The sequence below is a fragment of the Synchiropus splendidus genome, chromosome 16 (genome assembly GCF_027744825.2).
Source record: "Synchiropus splendidus isolate RoL2022-P1 chromosome 16, RoL_Sspl_1.0, whole genome shotgun sequence".
NCBI classification, from domain to species: Eukaryota; Metazoa; Chordata; class Actinopteri; order Syngnathiformes; family Callionymidae; genus Synchiropus; species Synchiropus splendidus.
Genome location: NC_071349.1, coordinates 10,279,938 through 10,306,354, shown reverse-complemented (window position 1 = coordinate 10,306,354; position 26,417 = coordinate 10,279,938). Strand labels below are relative to the sequence as shown.

General features: G+C 40.6%; 1 protein-coding gene across 4 annotated transcripts in view; it reads right to left on the bottom strand.

The window, feature by feature from the left end:
* Window positions 1–22,278, bottom strand: part of myo10l1 (myosin X, like 1) — a 39,006-nt gene extending 16,728 nt beyond the window's left edge. For 2 of the 4 annotated variants that reach the window (XM_053844891.1, XM_053844892.1), the window contains exons 1-8: window positions 21,952–22,278; window positions 11,782–11,880; window positions 3,463–3,621; window positions 2,246–2,433; window positions 749–1,008; window positions 642–655; window positions 476–560; window positions 102–208 (exon numbers count right to left, since the gene is read on the bottom strand). In XM_053844891.1, the coding sequence (XP_053700866.1) occupies window positions 102–208; window positions 476–560; window positions 642–655; window positions 749–1,008; window positions 2,246–2,433; window positions 3,463–3,621; window positions 11,782–11,880; window positions 21,952–21,972 (933 nt within the window). In that variant the 5' untranslated portion in view covers window positions 21,973–22,278. The remainder of the gene's footprint in view (window positions 1–101; window positions 209–475; window positions 561–641; window positions 656–748; window positions 1,009–2,245; window positions 2,434–3,462; window positions 3,622–11,781; window positions 11,881–21,951) is intronic. The other 2 variants (XM_053844893.1, XM_053844894.1) reach the window with 1 other exon arrangement.
* Window positions 22,279–26,417: the final 4,139 nt, after the last annotated feature.

Sequence of the window (26,417 nt, the reverse complement as noted above, 5' to 3'; positions counted from 1 at the left end):
TTATTTTTCACAATTTCTTGATTCATGTTGACTTAAATCATATAAATAAAGGCAGCACAGCAAGCTTAATCTAAATCTACAAAAGACAAAACACCACTGACCATCACGCTGTTATACAGCTCCTTGTCATTAAGACTCTTGTCCTTCAGACAACCTGATTGACTGAGGTAGTGGAATGATTCAGCAGGATCCTCCAGGAAGTACTGACCTGTCAGAGGAGAGGCATTTAAGTCCATGTTAATCCACTGAAGCAACCACAGAAACTGAGGCAGGTGAACATTTCAGAATAAAGATGGAGTATAAGAATTTTTGTTACCCATGATTCCACCATTGTCTGTGTGAAACATCATCATAGACATCATCATCTGTATTTTCTCTCTCTTCATTTTAAACCCCTATAATCTGCAGATCAGCGCCCTGCTCTTTGACTCATGGCCTTCTTTCAAACCTGGTTTGGTGTTTCTATAACTCTTACTTTTATGCTCCTTGCTGGCTCCTGCCAGCAGAGCGTAGAAGATGTGATAGTTGCGTTCTCCTGGGTTTTGACGCACCACTCGGTTCTGCAACAAAGTCACAGTACTTATCACACATTTCTTGGCCTAAAACATGCATAAAGGTTGTCGTATTTGACACGGTGTTACCTTCTCCAGTAAATCTGAGGAGCAAAGAGTCAAGGAATTTTTTTTATCTCACATTAATGAGGGACTAAAACAGGGCCTCTAGGAACCAACATTGGAGGCGAGGATACAGTCGATGACGCAGCCTCCCTGGATGTTGCCACTCTCCGAGAAGTGCAGCTGGATGAACTTCCCGAACCGACTGGAGTTATTATTGTAAACTGTCTTGGCGTTTCCGAAGGCCTCCATGATGGGACTGCTCTGCACGATGGCCTGCTCAACCCGGGTGGTCTTCTCTGTGGGCGGGGTCCCGGCAGAGTTCTGGCTCATCACCGAGAGAAACTGGAGTAACAGCTTGGTGCTCTCCGTCTTCCCCGCTCCGGACTCTCCACTGGAATAGACACAAACATGCGTGTCACGCAGCAGAATTCAACACCACTTGACCTTCTCATGTCCTCCATTACTCCACTGGTTTAATTGACTTTGGAGTTCAACGACGATCTGGGTATAAACCAGATAGAAAACCAAGCAGAAGTGTAATCGCCAGAGCAATTAGATTAGATGCTATCTTAACCAAGAGAATCGATGTGACGTGAGTGCAGTGTCTCCAGTGACTCCAATATGTTCATGACATTCTGCACCGAACTGTGCATTGCTGTTGCTTCATTATAGGTATTGTGGTCACAGTACAGACAATTCAGAATCAAAACTTATGCGATCAAAATTCGAACACAGAAACACAATTAAAACAATGCTTGTGTCATAAATTTACAAAAAGCAGCCTCTAGTACATAAAGTGTGGCAATTACTTTAGTGACCAAATGATTTTACTTTCTCTGTTAAAAATTAATAATAATAAAAATATATTGAATTGAAATGGTTGTCCACTTCATGAGTTCTCAAAAATGCATCCAAAGGAATTTAAAAGAATCAAAACTTTTTATTGACGCGTGTGAAATACAATGCATTTTATTGTAAATATATACATATTTTGGTCATTTTCACCAAGAACATGGCTCATTTTTCAATGATCAACAAAAATATCAATTCAAAATCACATTTTCTAAAACAAATCTTCAAATTCAAATGATGCCCTTGGTACTATACTGTATGTTTGTAGAAATAAAAGTAGAATTTCTTGCATATAAAAATCAGAATTCATGTCCATCCCACAGTTTTACATAACACACCCCAAAACGCTTACATCTTCCACAAACCTCACTGGTCAGTTAAGGTCAGACCTGCACCCTAGAGGCAACATTTAAATGCCACTGAAATTGCCGAGTTCACAAATTTTGAGGGCTTTTTTCAGTATGTTCAGGCATTTTTAATGTTTAAAAAAATAATCGACCAGTTCACTCGGTTTTGTGATCTTGAAACACATCAGAAGTTGGATGACGTTTTGGTCTGAGCTGCAAGAAAGGTGGGGCTGCCATTTACACTCATTATTAGTATTGATTTTGACTTAAACAAAGTGCATCCTGGGATTTCCAGAGTCAGAGCTGAAAGTGCCGTACACCATCCAGCTCATAATTATTGATATGATTTTATCTCCTCAACAGCAGCTTGGGAAGCACCATCCAGTCTGGTAAACATCTCACTTGCAACTCAACAGCTGGCCGTCTCACCTGATGAGGACACACTGGCTGTCATGGCGCTTCCAGATGCATCGGTAGCATTCATTGGCCACGGCGAAGATGTGAGGCGGGAGCTCCCCGAGGTGATGCTTGGAGTAGAGCTCTACCCGCTCCGGGTTGTACAGGCCTGGGATCTGTTTGTAGGGGTTCACTGCTGCCAGAATGCTGCCGATGTTGGTCTGAAAAAGGACATTGGCTCATGCTCTGTGTTTTTCCAAAGATACTTCACATCAAATACAAGGAAAGCTAACAATTTCAATCCACCTGACAAATTGAATACTGTTTATTACTATCTTAATAATTGTTTGAAGTACAACTGGTAAAATAACATTTTAATCGATAAAGAAATAGAAAAAGAGAAGGCTGGATTATTAAAAATAAAAGACAGACATTAAACATCAACAAAGCCTTTCTCTAAATTCAGTCTGAATTCACTTAAAATACTCTATGTGGGTCGAATGAGGACTGAAAATAATATCAGTAACCCCTTCTTCAGATCAGATTAAAGCAAATCTGCATTGACAGATCAACATGTCATCATCTAGATTAGGTCGGCCCACGATAATCTTCCAGGTTTTTCTCTTGAAATTCTGGATCTAGGTGGAAAAACATAACACATTGTTATTTCCCCATTTTAATATAAAAGGAATAAATAAATACTTTACAACAACATGACTTAGGTGAACTGTGGGGATCTTTTTAAGCAGGTGACTAAGCGTGGGATTAGATCATACTACAAGAGGATGTGACCTGGTCACTGTCTTTCCATTTGTATTTATGACTACAAGAGGCACAGATTCAGTAATGATTATGATGTTAATGTATATTAGAATGGAAACAGCCGCATATCAGTCAATCAGCCACACTAAACTGTACACTTTTTTCTCATAGACCTTTTGTCACATTAGCACGTGCTGTTGGCAGGATATAGAGACTTTATGTAATTTTTCCCATCTAACATGATCCAAAAATACAAGTGCCTTTTATTATTTTTAATTATTTTAAATAGTAAACCATATTAATTTCACCTATTTGGAATCAATGTTCAGCTGAATATAGCTTTAGTTGATGTTAAGTGATGTTATGTTGCACACTGACTATTATTCATTATAAAATACTATTAAAACAAGGTGTGATCTAATATAACTGGACATTGAATAACGCGAATAAGTCATTGCTAACAGGATGAGCTCAAACTCTGCGCTTACATAGATGTTGTCCTTCTGGTAGCGCTGGTACAGGTTGTGCATAATGGCCGCCTCATGCAGGTCAGCCAGGGCCGACATGTCCTCCACTCCATCGATACTGGACTGGTGCATCGCACACACCTTCTCCCTCGTAACCTCAGCCTGCTGCAGGTACAGCACCTGGAAGAAAGGGGAGACAGAGTTACACATCTGAATCTGATCTAAGAGACCAAATACAATCCTGGGAGCGTGACGAAAATGTATCTATTTAAATGCTGTTTCATATATTTTCACTCCACAGCTTTATTTTCCATCAGAGTTCACCTAAAAAGTGTCATTTGATTTGATCTTTTTTTTTTTTTATGTCTGGCTATTCCGGAAATTCCGATTTCCTCAGTCAGACATCTCTGTTCTCTGTTGTGCAGGGAGACATGAAATAGTGAAAGAGTGAAAGCAGAGTGGGGAGGAAGAGTCGCCATGTGATCTAGCAGAACCTGACAGGTGAAAGCAGCACACTGGGTATTCAGGTCAGACTCTGAAATAGACCAGTCGCGTCTGCTTTGAACAGAGCACAGGCAAACACACCGAGCCAGACACCGGCCGCTTATCCAACAAGGTTCAGCACCATTGTCCAGGAATAGAAACCCCATTCACTTTGGCGTGTTTTCGTGTGTATGGTGATCCAACAGATGTGGTGCCAGTCTGCTCAGAGTGGCAGAGGGATGCGCTGTGGGCGTTCAGACATCCAGGTCTTAAATAAATCAATTTCACTTCGGTGGAATCGACAGCAGAGAACCACGGCGCGCTGCAGACGACTCGCTCTTACCACGACTTTGCCGTGAACGGCAAACACAATCCTTAAAATATTTAAGACAAATATAGCCACGCCATTCTTCTGCACGAGACAGACTTTCAACTTTGTTTCATTTAGTCATCGCTGAAGCCGAGCTCCAGGGTGTGATCTCGCTATCAAAGGTTAAAAATCCTTCTGCTGTCGGAAGGAGACGCGGCTGTCAGACTGACTGACTGAGATGCTCGGACATGCCTGTTAGTCACGGCCTCCACATCTGTACGACACAGATGCCGACTGTAATACCGCCACACCGACGTCTGCTCCTGGTGATATATAGGTCACTAGGTTTTCCGTTTTCCCGCTACGATATTCTTAAAATCAGACCTGAAGTCTCAACACAAGCGCTGTTCATTTTTCTTTCCCTTTATACGTCAAGTCTCTTTCATCCACCCCCCTCCATCTTATCCTTCCTCGCATCATCCCACTCCCAGGCCTATTCTTTTCACTCTGCAGCCTGCTATCTCATTTCTTTCCCTCCATTGTCTTCTTCCCAAAATCTGCATCTCGACTGTGTCATGTATATTATATTGGCCCCAACATTTTTGGTGCAAAACATTCACGCATAAACACATAAAACCTACATCCAGCTTATCTTTTCATTTCATGGTCGACTGAAAGAAAACAAGCTCCAAAAACATCAGTGCTTTGTTTGGTATTTTGTCAAGCGAAGAAGTATCATTAATGTAAAATAAATAAAACTCTTTCTTATCTAGAGAGGACAGCTGTTGATAAGTTTCTGTTGACGCTGATGGAGAGCAACTCAATAAAACATTATTGGCAGAAGCTTATCAATGATTCATTTCAAATGCTCAGCCTTAGGTGCTTAAAAAGCTGTGAGCGTTAGCTTTAGCGTGAGCAACAGAGTGCTGTAGTTTCTTTGTCATAACTTATTATGGTCCTTAAAATGCTCAAACATGTAGACATATTATCTGCCTACTGACAGACAACAAAATAAAGCGCTTTGGAAACAAGCTAGCCACCAAATGTACGTGGTTAGCATAAGCAGCTAAGTTTAGCTCAGTGAAAATGCTAAACATACTGTCCTCCTAGATACATCAATAGTTTAGGATTTAGTTTCACACATAAGCTCAAAGTTCTGTTCTTTTATGTCAGAATAAAGACATGTTTTGTTTGAGGATGTCGATGCCGCCATACATTTAGCAGCTGCTGTAAAGAACTCATTGTATAAGAATAAGAATAAGAATAAGAATAAGAATAAGAATAAGAATAAGAATAAGAATAAGAATAAGAATAAGAATAAGAATAAGAATAAGAATAAGAATAAGAATAAGAATAAGAATAAGAATAAGAATAAGAATAAGAATAAAATGGAACTTCACATTCAATAATTTATTACTGGAGAGCAGAACAAAAAAACGGAATAAGCTTGTAATTAGATGACACAACCAGGGTCATGGAGTTTTGTGAGACCCACAACTCACTCAAAAACAATAATAATGAGCCACAACTAGAATTCACCGGTCACTTTTAAATTTAACTCTTTCCTTGTTTCAAATTAAATTATTTGATCTTTTTTTTTGGCTCGGTCTGTCATTTGTATATTGATGCTTGACTGTACTGCTAAAAGAACATTTTTTCTAACAATATGAATATCTGTCTATGACTATAGATGTGTCCTTTTGAGATAGAAAAGAGAATGAGGAAGGAAATATTATTCAAATCTTTGATTTATGAGAACGTACAAGTGTCTGAAGAATAGACATGAGCATAATTTCTTTTTTTCCCATTATGTTGAATCTGCTTTGCATGTTTGAGGCGGAGAGTCGAGGGAGATGAAGCTCTTCATCTGACTAGCTGCATTCATGTGGGAGGGGAGCGAGATGGTGGGCACACTGACCTATATATTCCCCAGCTCTGTTTCTCTCACGCTCAAGATACAGGAGGACAGTAGCCACCTGAAGGGCAACTAGATCCGATGAGCGAGGGCACCTCAGGCCCAACGCAGGAGAAGGGAGATCGCAAATGAACTACATTTGGGTAAAACCGGTCAGCAGCAGTTAAAAAAGTAGGCTACACCTGTCTACTGTAACAAACCATAACAGTAATTATCTCACAATAGTCTCATAATCATAACAATCTGCCTCAGTAATACATTCCTAGTTTGCAGAGGCACTTCTCTGTAAAGGGCGATTCACGGAGGAGCATATAGGCAGAGATTGAAATGGAAAAAACAGACAAATATGACCAAAAGAAAGCAGGAAAAGGCATGTTTTACCGTGCAGTATTGGTGTCTGTGTGTGTGTGAGTGTGTGTCTAGTACACGTCCCTACAGCATATTGTTGCTCGAGTGAGCACTTAGCACAATTTTATCTACAGAAATTCAGGTCATATCACACACTGCCTTTGGCCTATGTAGCCTGTGTGCGCAACACGTGCTGGCCTGTAATCACAACAATAACACAAGCGCAAGGAAGAAATGACAAACACATTTCTCGCAGTTCAATAATAACGCTCCTTTTACAGCTGTTTTTATGAATTAAAAGTGAGAAAAAAACACCAAACTTAAGATAACAAAACCACTCAATGCAGTAAATAAAATGACATTTAGAGACTTACTTAGACTAGACTTTATTGATCCCTACATTTAGCCAACTCATTTTACTTTTTCGAAATAAGAAGAAGCATATAGCATGTTTACTTGAAATAATGTAACATTAAACTGCTATGGTTTATATTGTTCCTGCCATCGTCATATTAGGTAAATCACTAAAATACATTTCCAAATCTGATCTATTAGTGTTAATACATTTTTTTCAGTTCTCCTTTAATACTGCAGCAGCTTTTTTAAACCAGTAAAACTCAGGGTTTCAGGTGCAGATGTGTAGCATCCACAAGAAACCCAACGGCAGTTTGCATGGAGACGATGGACTTTTGACCTGTAATCCCATACGATGACTTCAGAGCAATCCCCTGCTTTTAATGACCTACTTTCCACTAAGATTTAACAAATCATCACAGTCTGGTCTAATCTGATCAGGTCCATCGTAATCGCCGCTTCTTTTCAGGCAATGAAGCGAACAGCTGAGTCTTAAATATCAAATATCACGTAGATCCCAGATTCGCTGGCCTCCAAAATCATCCCTAATATTACTTTAAACATGTGCTGATGATGTATTTATTAGATGAGTAATGAGGAATTGGGGCAGAAGAAATTGTGTCTGTCTGGTTGATGACTGCTTGAGACTCAGGATTGGTAGAACATGATCGTTTTTTTTTACTTTTACTATCAAATAAAATAAATTAATTAATGTAGTCCGAAATTTTTAAAATGTTTTAACTAATAAATAAAATTATTATATGTCATTTTTACATTTCACATTTTTTACCTTATGATGTAGATTTTTACCTTTTTAGCATTTTTTCAAAAGAATTTCACAGTAAATCTGGGCCTGTATTTGGCCTTGGACCACTACATGGATTGCAACTTATGTGATACACAGTAAACAGAACAAATTACATATATAAACATATACTGAAAAATATGTTAGTTATTACAGTACTTCCATTAAACCTGACAGATGAGGGGAACTAGTACTACACAAGAGTAAAGTGAGGACTTTCCGGATGGAAAACACCAAAAACCCATCCAAAATCATTCTTGTCCGGCACAAATTCTGTATATATTTTCAAATAATTACAAGGAAATGGTAGCAAATTATATATAACAATTATTATATCAATTATATAAACAATTTTAATATCATTTTTTTTACTTTTATATCATACTGAATCTAAGCTAATCTAAATAAACCCTTTTACTTTTTACTACCTTTTACTTTCCTTTTGAATCAAAATAATAAACTGATTCTTTAGCCAAAAAAAAATAGACTTTCCATTCATATATTTACTTCCTTCACTGAGATTTTCTTTGTACTCTCGTGACCTGTGTGTAATTTAGTCCATCCTCCATACACATGCAAAACCACATCACCTTGTTTCACACTATGTGAAGCGAAAAGTCTTCTTCACCACATGAAGGAACAAAACACCCCAGAACTGAAAATGCAACTCATCCACCAGAAGTGTTGTTAAGACGTGGGATGGACTGATGTGACATGAATGTGTGCAGAACTGCAGCCACAGCGACTGTTTCCCAGAGCCGTCAACTGGGTCAGGGTCAGGAGCTGACAAAACAGCATCAAAGAACGACGGCCCAGCGCAGAAAAAGTGCTGAGTAAATGACACTTTCACACAAAATAACCCACTTTTCTTAAATGAGGCATGTAGCCGTGTGGAACCGCAGACATCAACACCGTGCTCTGTGTGATGACACTAAGATATCTGCCACTGTTCCTCGCTGCAATTCAGGTTCGCTAGCTTGATCCGCCTCCAGTGAAACACCTGGACCATTGATACTATCAAGGGTCCACCTCTGCATTGTACATTGTTGAACTGGACCTGACCCTCAGGGGCTACCATTACTAATGTTTGGAAAATCAAATAATAAACCATAAATTCAAGTAATGTACTCAGATATATTGAATCATACCTCAGCTTTGTTCTGAACAAAAACAGTGCGAGATAATATTAACAATTGACCTTCACTGTCAGCATCTAACAAGTCACATGATTTTCAACGGGACATACAAGAAGGCATCTTTAGAAAATGAAGCTCAATGTTGAGTCCCTCACAGATTCCATAGCTCCCGCCATGATCCCAAATGACACCTTAAAAGGCACTAATTCCTGATGCTTTTATTCTTCATATAATTCATTTATTTACAAACATTGTTAGTATTAGTTGTAACAGTGTTAGTAGTTTTAATAGCATTGTTATTACTATTACAATTTAGCTAAGCTTGAACTTCATAAACAATTAAATCAAACACCAAATGGTTAAATGACACAATGGTAAAACAGCAAAAAAAAAAAATATAATAAAAATTATAAAATATTCAGATCAAACTTACAGACAATTTAAGACAATTTTTTTTTTCCGACTGGAATATTTTGGGTTCCTTTCATTTCTTGATACGAATTTGTCTGTCCACTTGTCTTCCTCTTTATACATTTTTCTCACCGATTAATTCCTTTTTTTTTTTACAATATATCCTTTTTGGTACAGTGACACATGCAAGACATTCATCTTTCTTGAACAGAGTAAGTTAGAGCTGTGAATTTAAATTTTCTCACTTTCAAAACTTTACATTTCACTATCATTGTTAATAGATTTTTAACAAATGGTCTCTTAGCACCAGGTGGGAATGTGATTGCCCTCAAATGTCGTCCAACTGGTGCTATAATGACTCAGCTTTACAACTGTCCAGGTTCTTTTTCAAACATCAACCGTGATCAGCATGACAACAATTAGAGCATGAAACTGTGTTAGGGTGCAAAGTCCCCCGTCCTGCTGATTTCCCATCAAATATTCAGCACCTCCAGCACAACATCTACTGCAGCATCGAGCTGAGCTGGAGTCCAGCAGAGGCAGCGCGATGCTGACTGGGGGGTTGGGATGGTGGAGGAGAATTGTAATCCAGAGGAAGGCTGCACCGATAACCAATCCTCTTTTGAGGGGGGATCCCTAGTCTGCGACTGAAACACAGATGCTTCAATACATAAAATTGTTATTAAATTGAGGATTTCATTTCAGCCATTGAAGTAGGGTTTCTCTGTACGGACTAAGAGCGAAGGATGGGGAGGGTTTTCTCGTTCTTTGAGGGTGAAGTCGGAGGGACGCTCTTGAAAGAGGGCCAAAGTCTATTATTAGCCCAGTAAAAATGCTGCCAACTGGAGCACATTTGTGTGTCAGGCATCAAAAAACATCAAATCCAAAGAGGCGTGCCCTCGCTCTGATTCAGATTAGGTGGACACGCGCACGCATCCTCTTAATTTCAACTTTCAATTACGTTATTTTGGCAGGGGGTGTCCTCTTCCGGGTCGGAGCGACTGTCACCGTTTAGGAAAAGAACCGCACACGTGCTCCCGTAACATTCAGCATCTATTCTCGCTCTCCTCTGGAGGATGAAAGTGTGCCACAGATTAATTTTGCATACATACGTGCAGAGGAAGAGGAGGGTCAACGGAGAGGAGGGAAATGAGGCATTATGGCCAGGAGCTTGGCTTCATCTAAACACTGACTGCACGACATTAAAGCAGTTTCCTGCAAGCTGAAGCTTCCACGGAAACTATGCACCTATTCAAGGCTGTTAAACGGCAACACGCATCAGGAATCTGAGACTAGCATTCCAATATATTGAGCCATAAACTAGGAATGACTGAACACCGGCAAAAAAAATGAAATAAAAAGTGATGACACAGCAACTATTCTTAGCATTAAAAAAAGAGTTTGTTTAAAAAAAAGGATTGTTGACTACATATGGCGTTGAATGTGTTTGTCTTACGATTGACATTTTATATTGGCTCTGGATGACTGTGAGGGCTAGTGGGAGAATCCTCACATGCACGCAATACAAGATGGCTTCCACAAAGGTAAACAGGAAGTAGAACAAAGTTTCTTCATCCAGCGGGTTTTCGAGCAAATCCTTATATCCACAAAAGGCTGAATAGCTTTCATGGACGTCACTGTTTTCTATTCCGACTTGGATAACTCATTCCGAGCTTCACCTCCCATTTCCGAAGTATCTGGAACGCAGCATCTCTCTCAAGAAGGAATCAGAAACCTCTCCATTTGTTGAATGAATACTAACACAGAGAAAAAAATCCCAGAATAATAAGTCCTTCTTCTTCATTCGAACTCAACTGCATTACACTGTACTACTGTATAACATTACATGGCTAACAAATATCCCAGTTTAGAAGGTTCCCACTTAAGATGCAAGTAGGGCAGCGGTTTTCCATGTAAACAGCTCGGCTACTGGCTCAGCAGTGAAAAGATTAACACAAGTGACCTATATATAGCGTTTCAATTCTCCCACTGTGATATAACGTGGCTGCAGGTGACTGTGCATGATGACAGAAGTACACTAAAGCATGTGGTCAGTGTCAAAGATGGAAGTGAACAATGTATTTCTCACTGAGAGAACTTCCATTTAACGCTTGAAAAAAACAGTGTTGGACAGTAAATATACACAGACACACTTTCAGATGCACTCATTTTAGATTTCTCTTACTCAATTTGATAGTTGAGAGGAACTTGTATCACAATAGTTTGTAGAGCTTTCATTTAGATGATAATATTTAACTGAAAACATGCAACATAAAAAAAACTTCCAGCAGCAAGTGGTTGTCCCATCCAAATTTGAACAAATATGGATGCTCTGAATATCACTTTTGTCATCACATTAAAGTGGTAAAGAAACTAAAAAAAAACAAAAAACAAAAGTGAATAAAAAGGCCACTGCCCACTCCTCTTGATCATGTCCATATCGCCTCAGAGGTGGTGGGAGAAGCCATAAACTGTGATATTGTAGATCAAATTGTGCACCTAATATGAAGTTGTCAGATAGTTGTGTCCCTGTTGTGTGTGAGTGAGAACCCGAGGAAGGTTAGCAGGTTCTTCTTACCTCCCCATAGTCGGTCGTGACAACAAGGGTTCCATCTCCACAGGAGTTAACAGTAGCCGGAAGCAGCTGCTTCTTCTCCTTGACCCAAACTCGGGCCCCCTGTCAGCAAACGCACAAATTGTGAGGTTAGCAGTGCAACCAGTACGATAAAAAGCAGATGATAACATAAACTAAAACTTACACAAAGCATGTTTCATGATTTGTAAACTGCAAACTGACAATTTAATGGTGGCTTTTACTGCAAATTCAATTCACATTCTGAGTGAGAACTGAGCATGTACGTCTGCATTATTGTTCATGTGCCACAAGAAAAAGCAAAGCGCACGACTGTGGCATTAATAAAGGTTTCCTCGCTCTTCAATTAGCGGACAGATGCCACTCATGTTACAAGGCTGAACATCTGCATTACTCCAGGGAAGCAACAGAGTCTGCACATCTGTGTGTTGACTCTGGGTGAAAGGAAGTGTGCTCTTCCGGTGTCTTCCACACACATACACACACAAAGCTCCTTTCACACAGTCGCTGACCTCTGAACTCTTAACGGGGCACCGCGTAACGTTTTTAGAGGCAAGACTGGGCGAAGGAGAAGAAGAGGTGGACTTTCAATATGGCTACCAGTGGACTGTAAAGACAAGAAATGGAGCGTGGACAGCTCACATCCTCCCTCAGAGCTACTTTAGATTAGGGAACATATATTAGTAGAAAAAAACAACTTATTCTTATTTGAATTAGCAACATATTAGCCTGAAATGAATCCTAATACTGTACTGGTTTGTATCTTGATAGCAGGACTATGTTTTGCCTTAGAATGGTCACTGAAAGTTCCCTCTCAATAACACTGTAATTACTGACTAAAAGATGTTTGATCCATTGGTGTGTGTCCATAAACCATTTTCGGTGGCCTCAGGAAGCGTGCGCTCTATCCTGCTCGTGATCCTCATAGATGGGATTACAGGGATGGACCGCACGCAGGATTTCACTTCTGCTTTTCATGGATGATTCTGTTGGTGACGTCATCAGTCTGTGACCTTCAGCACTCACCGGGTCAGTGGCTGTATCTGATTTTAAAGCTCTTATGCAGCGACTCCTGTTCGCGGTTTGATCAGGAATCGTTTCAGAGCCAAGGCGTACAGGATCGATTGTAAGAGCCTTCTCTTCTGAGAGATACTGTAACCCGCTGGATTCCGCCTTTGTATAAATGATGACTCATCAAAACAGGCTTTAAGGCCCTGTCTCACCAGGCCAAATACACAGTACAGTGACCAGACTTTTAGCTAGGCTTTTGAAACAGGGCGTCCAAAACCCGCGGCCTAGGCCATAACCCCGCACGCCCAAGACGCCCTCTAGCTAAAAGCCTGAGACTCCATCCGCACAGGTATATGATGAATTAAATCATAATATTGTAGGATTCTGGGTGGTTCGATCTTTCATTTTGTTTTTGTACTATTTCAGGCACAGCAATTGAAATTTGACTACCAACCCCACAATGACAGGTAAATAAATGGTTCTGTGTCGTCTATACATTATCATGTAACTTCAACAACACCAGATTTATTTGAGCCAGAGGAGACAAATCTTTCATTTTTCACTCACACACAATTGTGATGGAAATCTGGTGAGGCCTGAAGGCTACATTTCACCAGGCAAATAAACACATGGACACATACACATACAGCTGGAGGGAACGCAAACAAGGGCAAACGTCTGAATGTTTTTGGAAATAAGCCCAGAAGGCTTTGCCAAACAAAAGTCAACCATTAATAACTGAGTAAGACATTTAGGAGATGCTAGATCTAATAGAGAAATGAGCCTGCTCATGCTGCTGCATGCGTAATTTCTATTGTGTAAAATGACCCATAAATCTTGTCTTCAAGGTCAACAGCAAAGTGATGAAGATAAAAACTTGGGAAACACAAACCAATATTAATAAGAATTGTCACAAAAGCTTCAATAGTTGCTGTGGATTCTGAGACTTCCTTGTTCGAGGGACAGACTGTCACAGTTTCCCTTATATATTTGTAGTAATAGTTGAGATTCTGCTCATTATCCCAGGCATAACAGTTAAATATAATATAATAAAAGTATAATAAAACTCCATGAATTGACAGGTTTGAGGCGTCAACAGCAGCTGGTTCATTGGGTCAGTGGGTGCACTGTTGTTCTGTCCTTCGCTTAACCTTTATAGAGCGCTCGCTGCCACAGATCATCCAAAATATAAATGAATTGACATGACTACATTTGAGGGGCTTGTTGTTTTATTTGATCAACATGTGCATCGATGGTCGACTGTTCAAGGGCTGGAACTGTGCCACAGACCATTTGCCCTTCACCACTGACCATAAAGCCGGTTCAGATTCTAAGGTGGAATAACACATGGCATCTTTTCCCACAAAAGCTAAAATAAGAAACCATTTGATATAAATATCAGTCGACAGTATAATAAGTAACACCAACCTGCTCATTTCTGGGACATGGCAATTATATCGGACTGTATTAACTTTCTTCTTTACATTAAAATGTCTGCAATCTGAATCTAAAAACGTCATGTAGGGCAAGAGTTCAACAGTAAAGACATAAAACAAAAAAGATAAGTTGTAAATGTAGGCTAGGGGACTTTAAATTCATTGTCATTAAAAAGAAAAAAATACAGGAAGCTTGTTCACATTTACTGAAACGAGAATATAATATCAATAGTCTGAATACATGTGACGATGAGTGATGTTTTATTCAGAGGAAAATATTTTTTGTAATGGTCCTAAAACTCTTAAAGAATAAAACATGGACAAAATAAATTCAAATGTATTCTTTAAGAATTGAATAAAACATGAATAAAACAAAATTAAGATAGTGAATAAAATGATGGCAAAAGAGGAATCTATATAGGCAAAATATGAAAAGATTTTCTGGACGACCAACACTCCTCTCGTCCCTCAGCCTTCAGCTGGTCTGTCATGTCCCACACAACTAATTCTCACATCATGGTAGTGGTGCCGAGACTTGACCCTGTGACCTCAGCATTCTCAGCAACTTCCACTGAAAACATCAGCATCCCTCTGGATGGTAGTTTTCTTCCATCCCTCCTCCTTGCCTCCATGGAAACCAGCATCTCCCTCGCCTTGGAGTAAATTGCTCTTTAGTCCAGATCAATACGCCCCGTCTGACTCTTCCTAAAATCTTCGGAGCAACTCAGCGAAAAGAAGACAGACGGTAATAAATGACCTGCTAGCGTTACAACCTTCAGCCACAGAGAGCCCTCCTCCTGTGTGTCTCTGTCCCCTCCCCCAGCACTCATGGGCCCAGACAGATGAGGATGGTCATGCATGATAAAAACTCCTGTGTGATCGTCACCACACACGAGAACCTTTCCGCGTCTTCTCTGTGAAATCTGAACCACGGACCCATCGAAATTCAGCCTCCAGCTTTGTCCATCACCTCACTGTCAAGCTCCATTTAACCTCATTGTCACTTAACCCTCAAAAACTGACCTCTGACCTCACATCTCCGACCCTGCTCTCTTACTAACAGCTGTTGACGGAGTACACTGAAGCAATGCAACAAGCTCAGGGAGTAAATTGTCACCTAGCAAGCCACAGCGAGACTGAAAAGACAGACATTTAAAACCACAACAAGGAAAGAAGAAGAAGAATTAGTTTTCTTAATTGTAAGCGTTGGTTTGCACAGGATGCTCGGATGTTTTCAACAGTACCTTCGTAACGGTATCAAAGCCAGAACGTCAGACCACAAATCTGAGCCTCTGCTGTTGGATCTGTCGAAACTGCCTCTGCGATCGACAACTGTGTCAGACATATTCCATTAAAGGTGATAATACAATCAGGATAGCGAGGCTTTCAGCGGATTACGTTGCAGCCAGTGTCTGACCGACCACATGTGTGTGTGTCACCTGCCCTAGATGAGTCACATCTGTCAGTGAAGAGGATTACGGCTGGAATCCCGCAGAGAAGGCGTAAAAAGGTTATGAATATTTAACAAATGAGAACTTCATGAGAGGATGTCTTCATTTGAGCATTACCAATATAAACTGAATTTTCATTTGTAATATTTGCCAGCACACACCAAACCAAGCTGGTAGGCTGGAAAACTGTCCAGTGTGAAGGAGCAACAGGAAGAACTGAACAAAAGAATATAACACAGCGCTAACATGCACAAGCAAGATGCTTTACAACTGTGACAACTAAGATGATAATACGGACCAACGACGATGTAGCGCAGTTATGACAAGTCCAACAGGAAAAAAACTGGTTGAAACCCAATGTAGGGATACAAATCTGTTTCAGGGCCCCCTGCACTCAACTTTGCAACACTTCTCCGAAGGAACTGTGATCGCACATGAGTGCAGATGGCCTCTTGATGACGAGAACTCGGGTTCATCTTCAGGCACATTCAGACCTGGTCTGGCAGTATCCTGAGTGAAAACCCAGGAAGCAAAACACACAGAGTTGATTTATTTGACCAACGTTCTGAGGAAACGGTAGGTGGACACTCAACCATGATATCTTCTAGATCATAAAGAAACTGCCATAGATTTCACAAATGCGATGAAGTTACTTTAGAGTCTTTTACCCAACACAATGATTTATTAAGTATTAAGTATACCACCATGTGCTGATGAATGTTTGATATTCATCTTCATGAGAGGCAGCTACTCTTTGTGCATGCGTGTGTGTGAGTGTGTGTGCACGTAAGTTTAAAAAGGAACAGTAAATCAGAGGCAAGAACAACATCAACGGTGTGTTTAAGAATTGAGACAAATATTTTGCTAAAATAAGACGTCAGATGTTTGTGTGTGTGTGTATACATGCACGTGTTGTATGTGTGGGTGTGTGCGCAGTAAATCCTCTTGAACAGCACAGTTTAGCAGTCTGCTAATTATCACATTCTCTCTCATGTTGGATTAAACTTCAGTCACCCAGCCCCACCGTTACCCTGGCAACAAGACCCCTTAGCAACAGTGTAGAAAGAGAGTGCTGTGGAAAGTGACGTTTTTCTGTCAAGCCGGGGATGATGGGAAATGGTGTCCAGCTTTGGTTGTGTTGTCATATTTTAAATATTACAGTTGTATTTATCTTTTTATAGTTGAATTCCAGCTCAGTGGCTTAAAAAAACACACTCGATCATGACTTAACTGTCAAAATTAATGTGTTGTAGATTAAACCAATTATTTTTGTAATGCAATAAATCCATCAGCAGATTTACAAAGCCGAACCACGGCGCACTGCAAGAGCGGGGGGGAAGTACAGCAAGGGAACAAGATAAAAGCTACCTTTCAAAATAAGCTTAGTCTTCATAAAGCGATATACTGTACATAAACTGTGTGGTTCGTGATGAAACAAAGCAACGCTCGTGAGACTTTCCAAGCTGATGGTATGCACCACTGACACTTAGGGTGGGGATCTAGGTCTAAAATTCCAATCAAAAATAAAACAGTAAGCCACCAGGACACAGAGGTTCACAGAGACAAATGGATATTTCATATTTGGAAACCAACAATTTGGTCTTTAAAACTAGTCATTTAAATGCCATACAAAAAGATTGAAATGGTCTTGACTGTTTTATAATCCAAAGCAGAAATAAAATAGTCATGGTAAATAAAACACATGGATATTGAATGTATTAATCCCAAACTAGGTTGTGTTTGACCCTGACGTTGCCTTGCTCAACAGAGAAAACTGTCCGCCCAGTGCGGAGTTGCATCACACCTACACAAGCTTGAGACTGGAAATAAAGCATGAGAGGACGGAGGGAAGAGAAAGCGTGGTGGGATAAGAGAGTGGCCGCGGGGAGACGGCGCATCAGACTGAAGGGAACGAGGACAGAGAGAGAAGCAAAGCAGCTCCTGAGCAGAACAAATGTGTTGGGAGCAACAGAATGTAGGTCACACATCTCCTGCGACTCTTCCCTTCCACCAATGAACCAGCTTCCTCCTGTACGTTCCAAACCCTGCTGCATGATTTGCACCAGAATCCACGAACACAAGCTAAATTTACCACCAACATCAGTGTGTTTCTCACAACGGCAGACATTTTGACATTTATGCACTGTATATGCACCAATTTATTAGTGAATAGAACCATTCCCTGCTTTAAGATGATTCATTTTTAACAGCAAAGGCAGCTCTTTATTACCTCAGAGCTTCCTTCCAAACGTGACAACAAAGTGCACTCACAGATTGCAGACAAATCGATGATGATTTACACGGCGGTCAATTATTCAACTTGACAGCGTGAAGAAGGGGAAGACCGAGACAAATGAGGTGGGAAACATTTCTGTGATCGGTCACAAGTGGAGGAGACGTGAAGCATCACAGAGCTGGAAACATTCACTATACTGCTAAAGTTGTGGCACATCCTGAGACAAACACTCCAGGACGACCTCTTCTGAGCAAACATCAGAGGAGCGTGGATGTATTTTTAATTTACCAGAAAAAAAGTCATAACACTATGATCCTTAAGACGATATAAAACTCCACTGAAGAGGAACCAATAACAACCAATGTAGCCGCCTGTTAATCTCTCCTACTCATTTTTTAATGCTTCAGACTTTGATAAATGTACGCTAAGAAAAAATCTTTGTGAGAAACCAGAAGCATCTCATGTTTCACCACCAACTCTGACAATATAAGAGACACTCTTGAAGCACGAAAACTGATGCATGTCCTTCTACACAAAAAAGTTCCAGGTTATGTATGGTCTACACTTGCCAGAATATAATTCATCGACTGGTGACACACTAACCTTGGTGGATCATGATATCATCATTATTTTACTATGCATATTTATATACTGCAAGTGCCTCAAAAAAAGACTTGGAGGGACACATTTGTACCTCAAGCCTTGAGTTACAACTGTGTTTTATCACGGCGTGTCCTACTCCTGAAGTTTAATTTGACATAATCCAATAGATTAACCAGCTCGACTGTTCCCATTGCAAAACCTGCCCTGGACGTTTTCTCCAAATAAATGTTTCCCAGACATTCCTAACCTGTTTTAATCATCATTCGCTCCAGGCAATCAATCTCGCTCTCAACCTTTGGCCTGCACTCTGTTGTGGATCCGCTTCACAGAGCTTTAGCCTCAACATGATTTCGTTTTCAGGGCACTTTTTGGAGGTTATTGGTTTCATGTTTGCCAACAGAAAGCATCGTTGTATCTCAAGCTTTCAGTTGACAAACCAGATCAACCAGAGCAAGTCATACAAATATTCAATGTTTTTGTCATGTCAGTGTTTTATTGCATAAATTCATAACTGAATCCAGAGGAAAACCTCATATTGCATTTTGAAAAAAGTATAAATCGCTGAGAAATGTAAACAATCAATTGACACAGTAGATAAGTCAATATGAATCAAATTAAAATGATAAGAAAGACTTCAGGAAGTTCTTATTTTAGATGTTTTAGTTGTGGGTCTTTCCTTTGTTTTATGAGTCAATGGCATCATCATCAATGGTGACATCATCAGGATGGTTAATGCTTCATAACAATCCACCTTAAATTTGGCGTTCGGATGCAAGGTTTGTGTTGATTTTGGTTTACCTTTAGTCGTAATCTTTTTCACCATGAATGTTGGTCAACTCTTAGACTGCCTATGATGCGATGTGGAGGGAATGGATGAAGCATCAACAACATCATGGTGAAGGAACCGCTTTCATACACCAGCCACAGATGTCTGAGTATCATGATGCATTAGAAAGAACCGATGCACCACTGCACCAGCATGTTATCTGGGTCTGAGGATCAAGGTACCTCTGGCCGGTACACAGGACTCTGAGCACCCCTCCAACAGGATTCCATCGCATCTGTACTATCAACCGATTAAACAATTGTGTTTTTATTTGAAAACTGAAGTGCATTTATGTCCACCACTGTCACAAATTTAAGGCACGGCCGATCGGTCAGGCCTGTTCTGTAGATGGCCCTCAGGAAGGTCAGGTGGTGGAGACCCAGGACTGGGACTGTTCAGAATAATCTGATGAACACAGTGGTGGAATGAACCTGGTAAACACACTCTCAGGAGGGTGGATTACTCAGCGGCATGAAGTCACGTCTCTGAGTATCAGATATGCAGCTTCTGCCTGACTGCACGCCTGAACATCATAACTCAATAACGCGAGTCCATTTTCGGGTCTGGCACAGGCTTTGGAAGTCTGCACTGTGGGGGTTTGCCATGGTGGTCTGTCAATCAATGTTGCCGATCAATACATTAAGCTCAACTGGGAAATGTGAGTCTGCAAGCTAAATTACAGTGTGACACACACAAAAAGTTAAAACCAGACTAAAAATCTATATTTATTGTGAAATGAACAAGCATGATGGAGATATTTGTCAAGCTTTGTGCGTCAGTTAAATCCTGTTTACCACGGCTTCCTGAAATGAACGACAAACTGCACTACAGCCATTGTTTTCATGACAAAATATTGACACCCTGACCTTTAACTTCACAGCAAAATCGTTCAGTTGAAACTGCATATTTACATGAAGCAATTTAGGCCTTGAATTCATATAGAACAAACAGTATCATCACCCCGTTGCCTGAAGACTTACCTCTTGAACACACAAATGCGGATGACATCAGCCATTCAAACCCATATCAGATTAACTTAAGAGGAAGGGGGATAAGTAGCTTTGTGGGGTAGGATATCAGCAAAGAAGCCTCCCTGAGATTGAGCATATGTTTTGCAGTAGAATGGATTCAGAGTTGCAGATGATGTGGGTTATTTTTTCCATGGCAACTAGTCCAACAAAACTTCAGCACAAAGTTAAGTGACAATCTGAACCACGCCCATTATCGTTCGTCCACAATGGCTTTTGAGAGACAATAAAATCTAAGGCGCAATGTAAAATGGAAGGTGTGTTTGCTCTGTTGTTCACAAGCTTCACTCCTCTAGAAGTATGGGAGGTATGTCAGGGACAATTTCCAGTGATGAGCTGGAATGCTCAGGAGGCAAATATGTAGCTCCAAATCAGGCTGAAACAACAGGAATCTCTCGGGTGCCTCGGAGTTTTCGTTTATAAAACACACTGGTCGCCATCGCCGACAAGGCAACAGCGTGAATCAAGCCAGAAGACGACTCAGGATATAGTACAATTAAAATATCTGTGGATAAAGCGAGACAAGAATCATAGTTTTCCAAGGCTGGAATGGAAGCTATTACTCCGGATAAACCCATCCATATTTTGGGAAATAAAATCATGCAAATGTACAGTAATATAGATACTGTATTACAACTCATTTTTAATCTCAATTAATCGCATATTAAAGATGAGTTAGCTCACAGTTAAAGTGAAATTTAATCACTCATTTTGTCTGTTGTAAATGTAACTTAAAGGAAGTGTAGTTGTTGAATCTTTTCAGTCACTTATTCTGTTGAATGTTCTGTCGTGGAGTAACCAAAGGTTTGCATGAGGAAAGCATAACATCTTCCTTTAATGCTGCATTCAAAGCAGATTGATTGAGATTAAAAATTGGAATTGTCAGGCCTTATCCAAACATAAACATGCCCTGGGTTGTAGATGATTCTGACTCCAGCATTACAAAAGAAAAGGCTGCTGACCCGTCCATCGAGTATTGAGAATATCTTTTCATTTTGAAGTTTTGGGGTACTTGAACTGAGCTCAAGGGTTGACATTAGTATCTCATAATCCTTTGGATTAAATCCAATTTTCACAAGCAATGACCGGTGAAGTGAGCAGTCGTTCAGGGAGGAGATTTTAATTAGAGGAGCATTCTCCATGTTCACCTCCTCTTTGTCACATCCCTGCCCTTCACTCGGATCCACATCCACCCACCCTCCTTCACACCGTGGCCCGGCCCACTCCCACCCATCTATCCGAACCCATGAAGGGCCCCCCGACGCAAGATGTTCGCGCTGCAGGATTAACAGCGCTATTTCTTGAACTACCTACAGTAGGGATGGTACAAATAAACCCACCAGCAGCTCAGCTCAGGCCCCGGTGCTGCGCGCTGGCAATAACCCAGATTATATTGCGTTGAACAGGCATGCGGCCCCTGTAATCTCCATGTTATGACGGATGCGGCAGGTCGACGAGGTGAGGCTGCAACACCTGCCGAACCCGATGACTCCAAAAACATCAGCACCGGCGGGTCACGTTTGAGCCAATTTCATTTTTTCAACTGAGAATCTCGGCGACTGACCTCTGTGAAGAAGGCGTCCATCCTCCCGTCTCCTCCCCGACGACGCGCGCCCGGACTCGCACCGCGCCGACGCTGGTTCCGCTCTCCGCCGGTGCGCAAAGATCCTCAGAGGGGTGGTCGCGTATCCAGTGCCGAGGTTTCCCATTCACCGTTCGGTCTGGACCATCTTCTTCGCAGCTCTGACGTGATCCGAGGGGCTCGCGAGGGGACGTGTCTGCACCGTGTTCCCCGTATTCCAGGTCCTTTTCAAGATCCCGGTGTGTCACAGTAGGTGTGTGTGTGTGTGTGTGTGTGAGGCTGGGGGGCTCACATTGGCAGGAGCAAGTAGTGCTCGCTGATATCCACTGCGTACACCGAAGGGGCGGTGCACAGTTGAAACACATGCAATTGAGCAACATCTGGACAATTAAATATATTTTTAAATTGCTCCAGTGACCCAGATATGACAAAAATGCATGTCACTCAATTGTCTCTACGAGATTTAATGACTTTAAAAGCGATTAAGCCTTACGTGTTTCCAAATAAGGGGAGCTTTTCTCGTACGATGACATTACGATGCGGGATTGATCAGTAGTTCATGCAGAAGCAGGTATGTTTGTCAAATGTCACCGGGCGCACCGGAGGAGCGGTGCGTTTTTTTCATCAAATAAAGCTAGAGAGAACTTCAAAGTATTTTGTACAACAGTATTTTCCAAGTTATTAAAAAGCATGTGAACAGTTTATAGTAGAAGAGATTACAAAAGCTGTCAATGTTTATGGATATCACTTTTTTTCTGAACACAGGTCACCTCTATTGTCACACCCCCCTCAATATCCTGAATAATTACTTTTCTGTTTTGATAACATTAACATGTAATGTGTTGGCCAGAAAATAAAGAATTGAAACATGATGTTGCGATTTTTTTTTCAATGCTGTGTTTCAAGATTCCATCAAGGGGGATACTTCAATGTACAGTGTGCTCATTCATTCAAGACTTCATTTATTAATATTCAGGTGCACATTATACCAAAATCTTTACGCCAAAACAATATTATAATGTGTTTAATATCATTAAAACTGGCTTGTATAGCTCCTCCTTGACATTGTAACATAAATTAAACACATGAGACTGGAATTATATTCCATTATGGTTTTATTATTGATCAATGAATCTGTTCATGAATGGTGGCTTAAAAAGAAAACTGAATTGGAGTGCCCTTGATTTTGACTATCTAAATTGATTTCATATCTGCAGCATCAGATTTGACTTCAGACTTCATTAAAAGAAATGTCTAAATGTAAAGAGAAGAGGTAAAATGTCAACATGTCCTTGCCTTCATGCCATCAGGAGCAGGCATCTTTATGGCAGCGTCAGTCAAAAAGCCCCCAAGGGACGGAAATTGATATCTAGATTGCACACTCAGACATAGGCAGGATAGGAGCAGTTGGAGCACCCAAAAATCACACACAACATGCGATGCCCCCAAAGGCACCGGTTTGACCAATAGAATCTGAATCAGCCAGATGGCTGCTGTGTGTGTGTGTGTGTGTGTGTGTGTGTGTGTGTGTGTGTGTGTGTGTGTGTGTGTGTGTGTGTGTGTGTGTGTGTGTGTGTGTTTCTCTGTGAGGAAGCCAGGTGCAGCCATCAGAAGCCCTGATGGCAGTGTAGAATACAGTAGTGTGCATCACTTGTGTCCCCCTGCAGCCCTGGAGGCCTGAATGGGCCTCCTGAATGTGTGTGTGGGCTGTACCCTCCATCATTTTCACGGGGACATTTCAAAAGCTACACTCAACAATGGGGCCTCTCGCTGGGTTGGACGTGTGTAACAGTGGCGGGGGGTGACTGAAGAAAACACATATAAATGCACATAAACACATAAATGAAGGCACGAAACTTTGGCTGTATGCTTCCTTCTAACCCCCAACCCAGAGGGCATGAATTATTTAACTCGTTTATATATATTCTGAACCACAGGAGGGCGCAGCGCTGACTGTATTAGGCCATTTATGAATAGTGAAACAATCATGAAACTTTAATAAGTATGTACGTACAAAGCCTCATGTCCTCATGTGCCAGTCAACGGAGCAGTAAACCAATTCACATGGAAGTGTTATGTTAGCTGGAGGTTGCATCTTGAGGTCACTCTGCTCTCTGCACATCCAAAGGGAAGTGTTTGGGTTTTTGGTTGGGCAGCCAAAAAGTCTTTTATTCTCCATCTTAATATGGCTATGAATGACAACTGAAATAAATGGTCAAAATGGCCGTGAGATTGAGTATATTTATTCAAAATTAGGGAAGCAGAAAGTGTGTGACTAGCAATAATAGGGACTTTTACTTCATTTAATTGACAGTAACCTTTGACCCGTCTTCCCTAAACCCACCTTAGACACCTGGAGAGTTCTTAGTCAAACAAATAAAAAGCAAGGGAATGTACAGGAGCTGAAGCTCCTTCTCAGCTCTTGTATCTCCGGGGGGACAATCGCAGCGCTATTTCACTCTCCTCCTACACATGTGTGATGTCATAAGATCTATATGAGTCATGCTATCAAACCTGGCAAAAGCATGAAACAAAACACCACTTATTTGAAGGCAGAATATCACCTTACTTTCAGATTACAGTCCTTGATACAACATTCACCTTCCCCAACCACGTTTAGAGAAAATACTTGTGGTGCAGAAAATTATGGTCAGGTTCTCTCAAGAAAATTATGGTTATTTAAAGAGATATTTATTAGCATTTAATTATGAAGAAAATAGTTTAGAGAGTGAATTAATATTTCTTTGTAGTTGACATGTTCGTTGCTACCTTCTTCTTGCCTTGGGTCAGTGTTTATACACGCCACCCACATACAGGAATCTGCCGCGTCAAATTAAGCATTTCCATTAAAATGATCTCATCTTGATTCCCCAGTGCCTCACTGCCATTGTTGTATCCCCACCTGCCACACCCAACCCCCCCCCCGCCTGGCAAACACAGCATTACTCACCGGCTGTATCGCAGCATCACAGACCCTCACTAAAGCAAATGAGCTGTCAATGTCGCCCCCCTGGCTCCCCACAGACGGAGGGGTAATTTAATCGGCCAGCTATAGTCCGCAGAAAGTGAACACAAAACAAATGATTGGTTAGATTTGGCAATAATAAGTGGAAATAAATTAATAATAAAAAAACACTTTTCACATCAAATGAAGTGATGATGAGCAAACAAACCTTCTCGACAGGCAAGTCACTTAATCCTTACAATGTTTTGCACTTTTTATTCAAGTAAACTTGAAAAGCTTCATTTGATGGACAGATTGATAAGACTAAATCGCTTATATCATAATTTCTCTCTGATGTCTATGGGCAGGAACTGTTGTGACACACTTTCTGTGGGATTAAGTTGAATGACGCTTAATCCTCATCACAACAGATTAAATTACCCAGATCACTATAATAACTGGATTACATGGACTCCCGCCCCCTGCCCATCAGTAAACATGACTGCGCTTCATAAAGTGTAAAGCAAACAAATGCCCAACATGGACTTTTTGAGTGGGAAGGTGTTCTGATACAGGCTTCTAGTTTGAGGCTCCAGTGGTGAATCTCAGCAATGACACTTAATGCGATAGATAATCAGGAGAGCAGCGAGGGACATTGGTAACCCTTGACCTTAAAATCAACACTGTAGGAAAGCAAAACATTTGTGTAACCCAGAAAGGTATTTTTTTAATCAGAAAAAAATAAAATACTGCAGCAGTAAAAGTAACTGTTTTTCTCTCTAAGCCATCATTTGTTTTAGTTTATAACATAATATTATATGATTTAAGAATTTATAGCTATTATAGAACCTATCTATTACATGGCACAATCACTACACATTGGACGCTGTTTGGTTGCTTCACCATAAAACAAGGATGTTATATGAGCTTTTTACATCATATGTCCACTCTTGGCTTTATATTACCCAGTGCGAGATGTTTTTGATCCTATAAAACAGTTTTAGTTTATTTTTTCATCCTTATATTCCCCTGTTAAAAAAATTACATTTGTTTTCCTAAATTACATTGATATAATGTTCATGTCCATCTCCTTTGAACACAATTTACTGCCACATATGTTAAACAGTTTCATCTTCAGGAGGACATAAATATATACATTTTAAGTAATTAGATCCTTGCCCACAGAGGGAAGGGAGGAGAGAGGAAAATATATATATATTTGTAATGTATTTTGTATGTATGTATTTGTAACGTATTTTGTATGTTTTTTTTTTCATTTTCATAGTTGATTCATTTTAATTTTAGAATTTAAATTTTGAGTCCAGCCTGGTGCACTTCCACAGATGGCCAGAGGATGTCAGTATTACACGGTAGGCCTCGCTATAGGGCGTGTCACAAGGCATCCCCAATGTGCGCAAACCCAGGTATAGCCCGCCTCTTCGCGTCTCTGATTGGCCTCTTTCATTTTCAGGCATGGAAACGTAAACCTCATTGGCCAGTGACC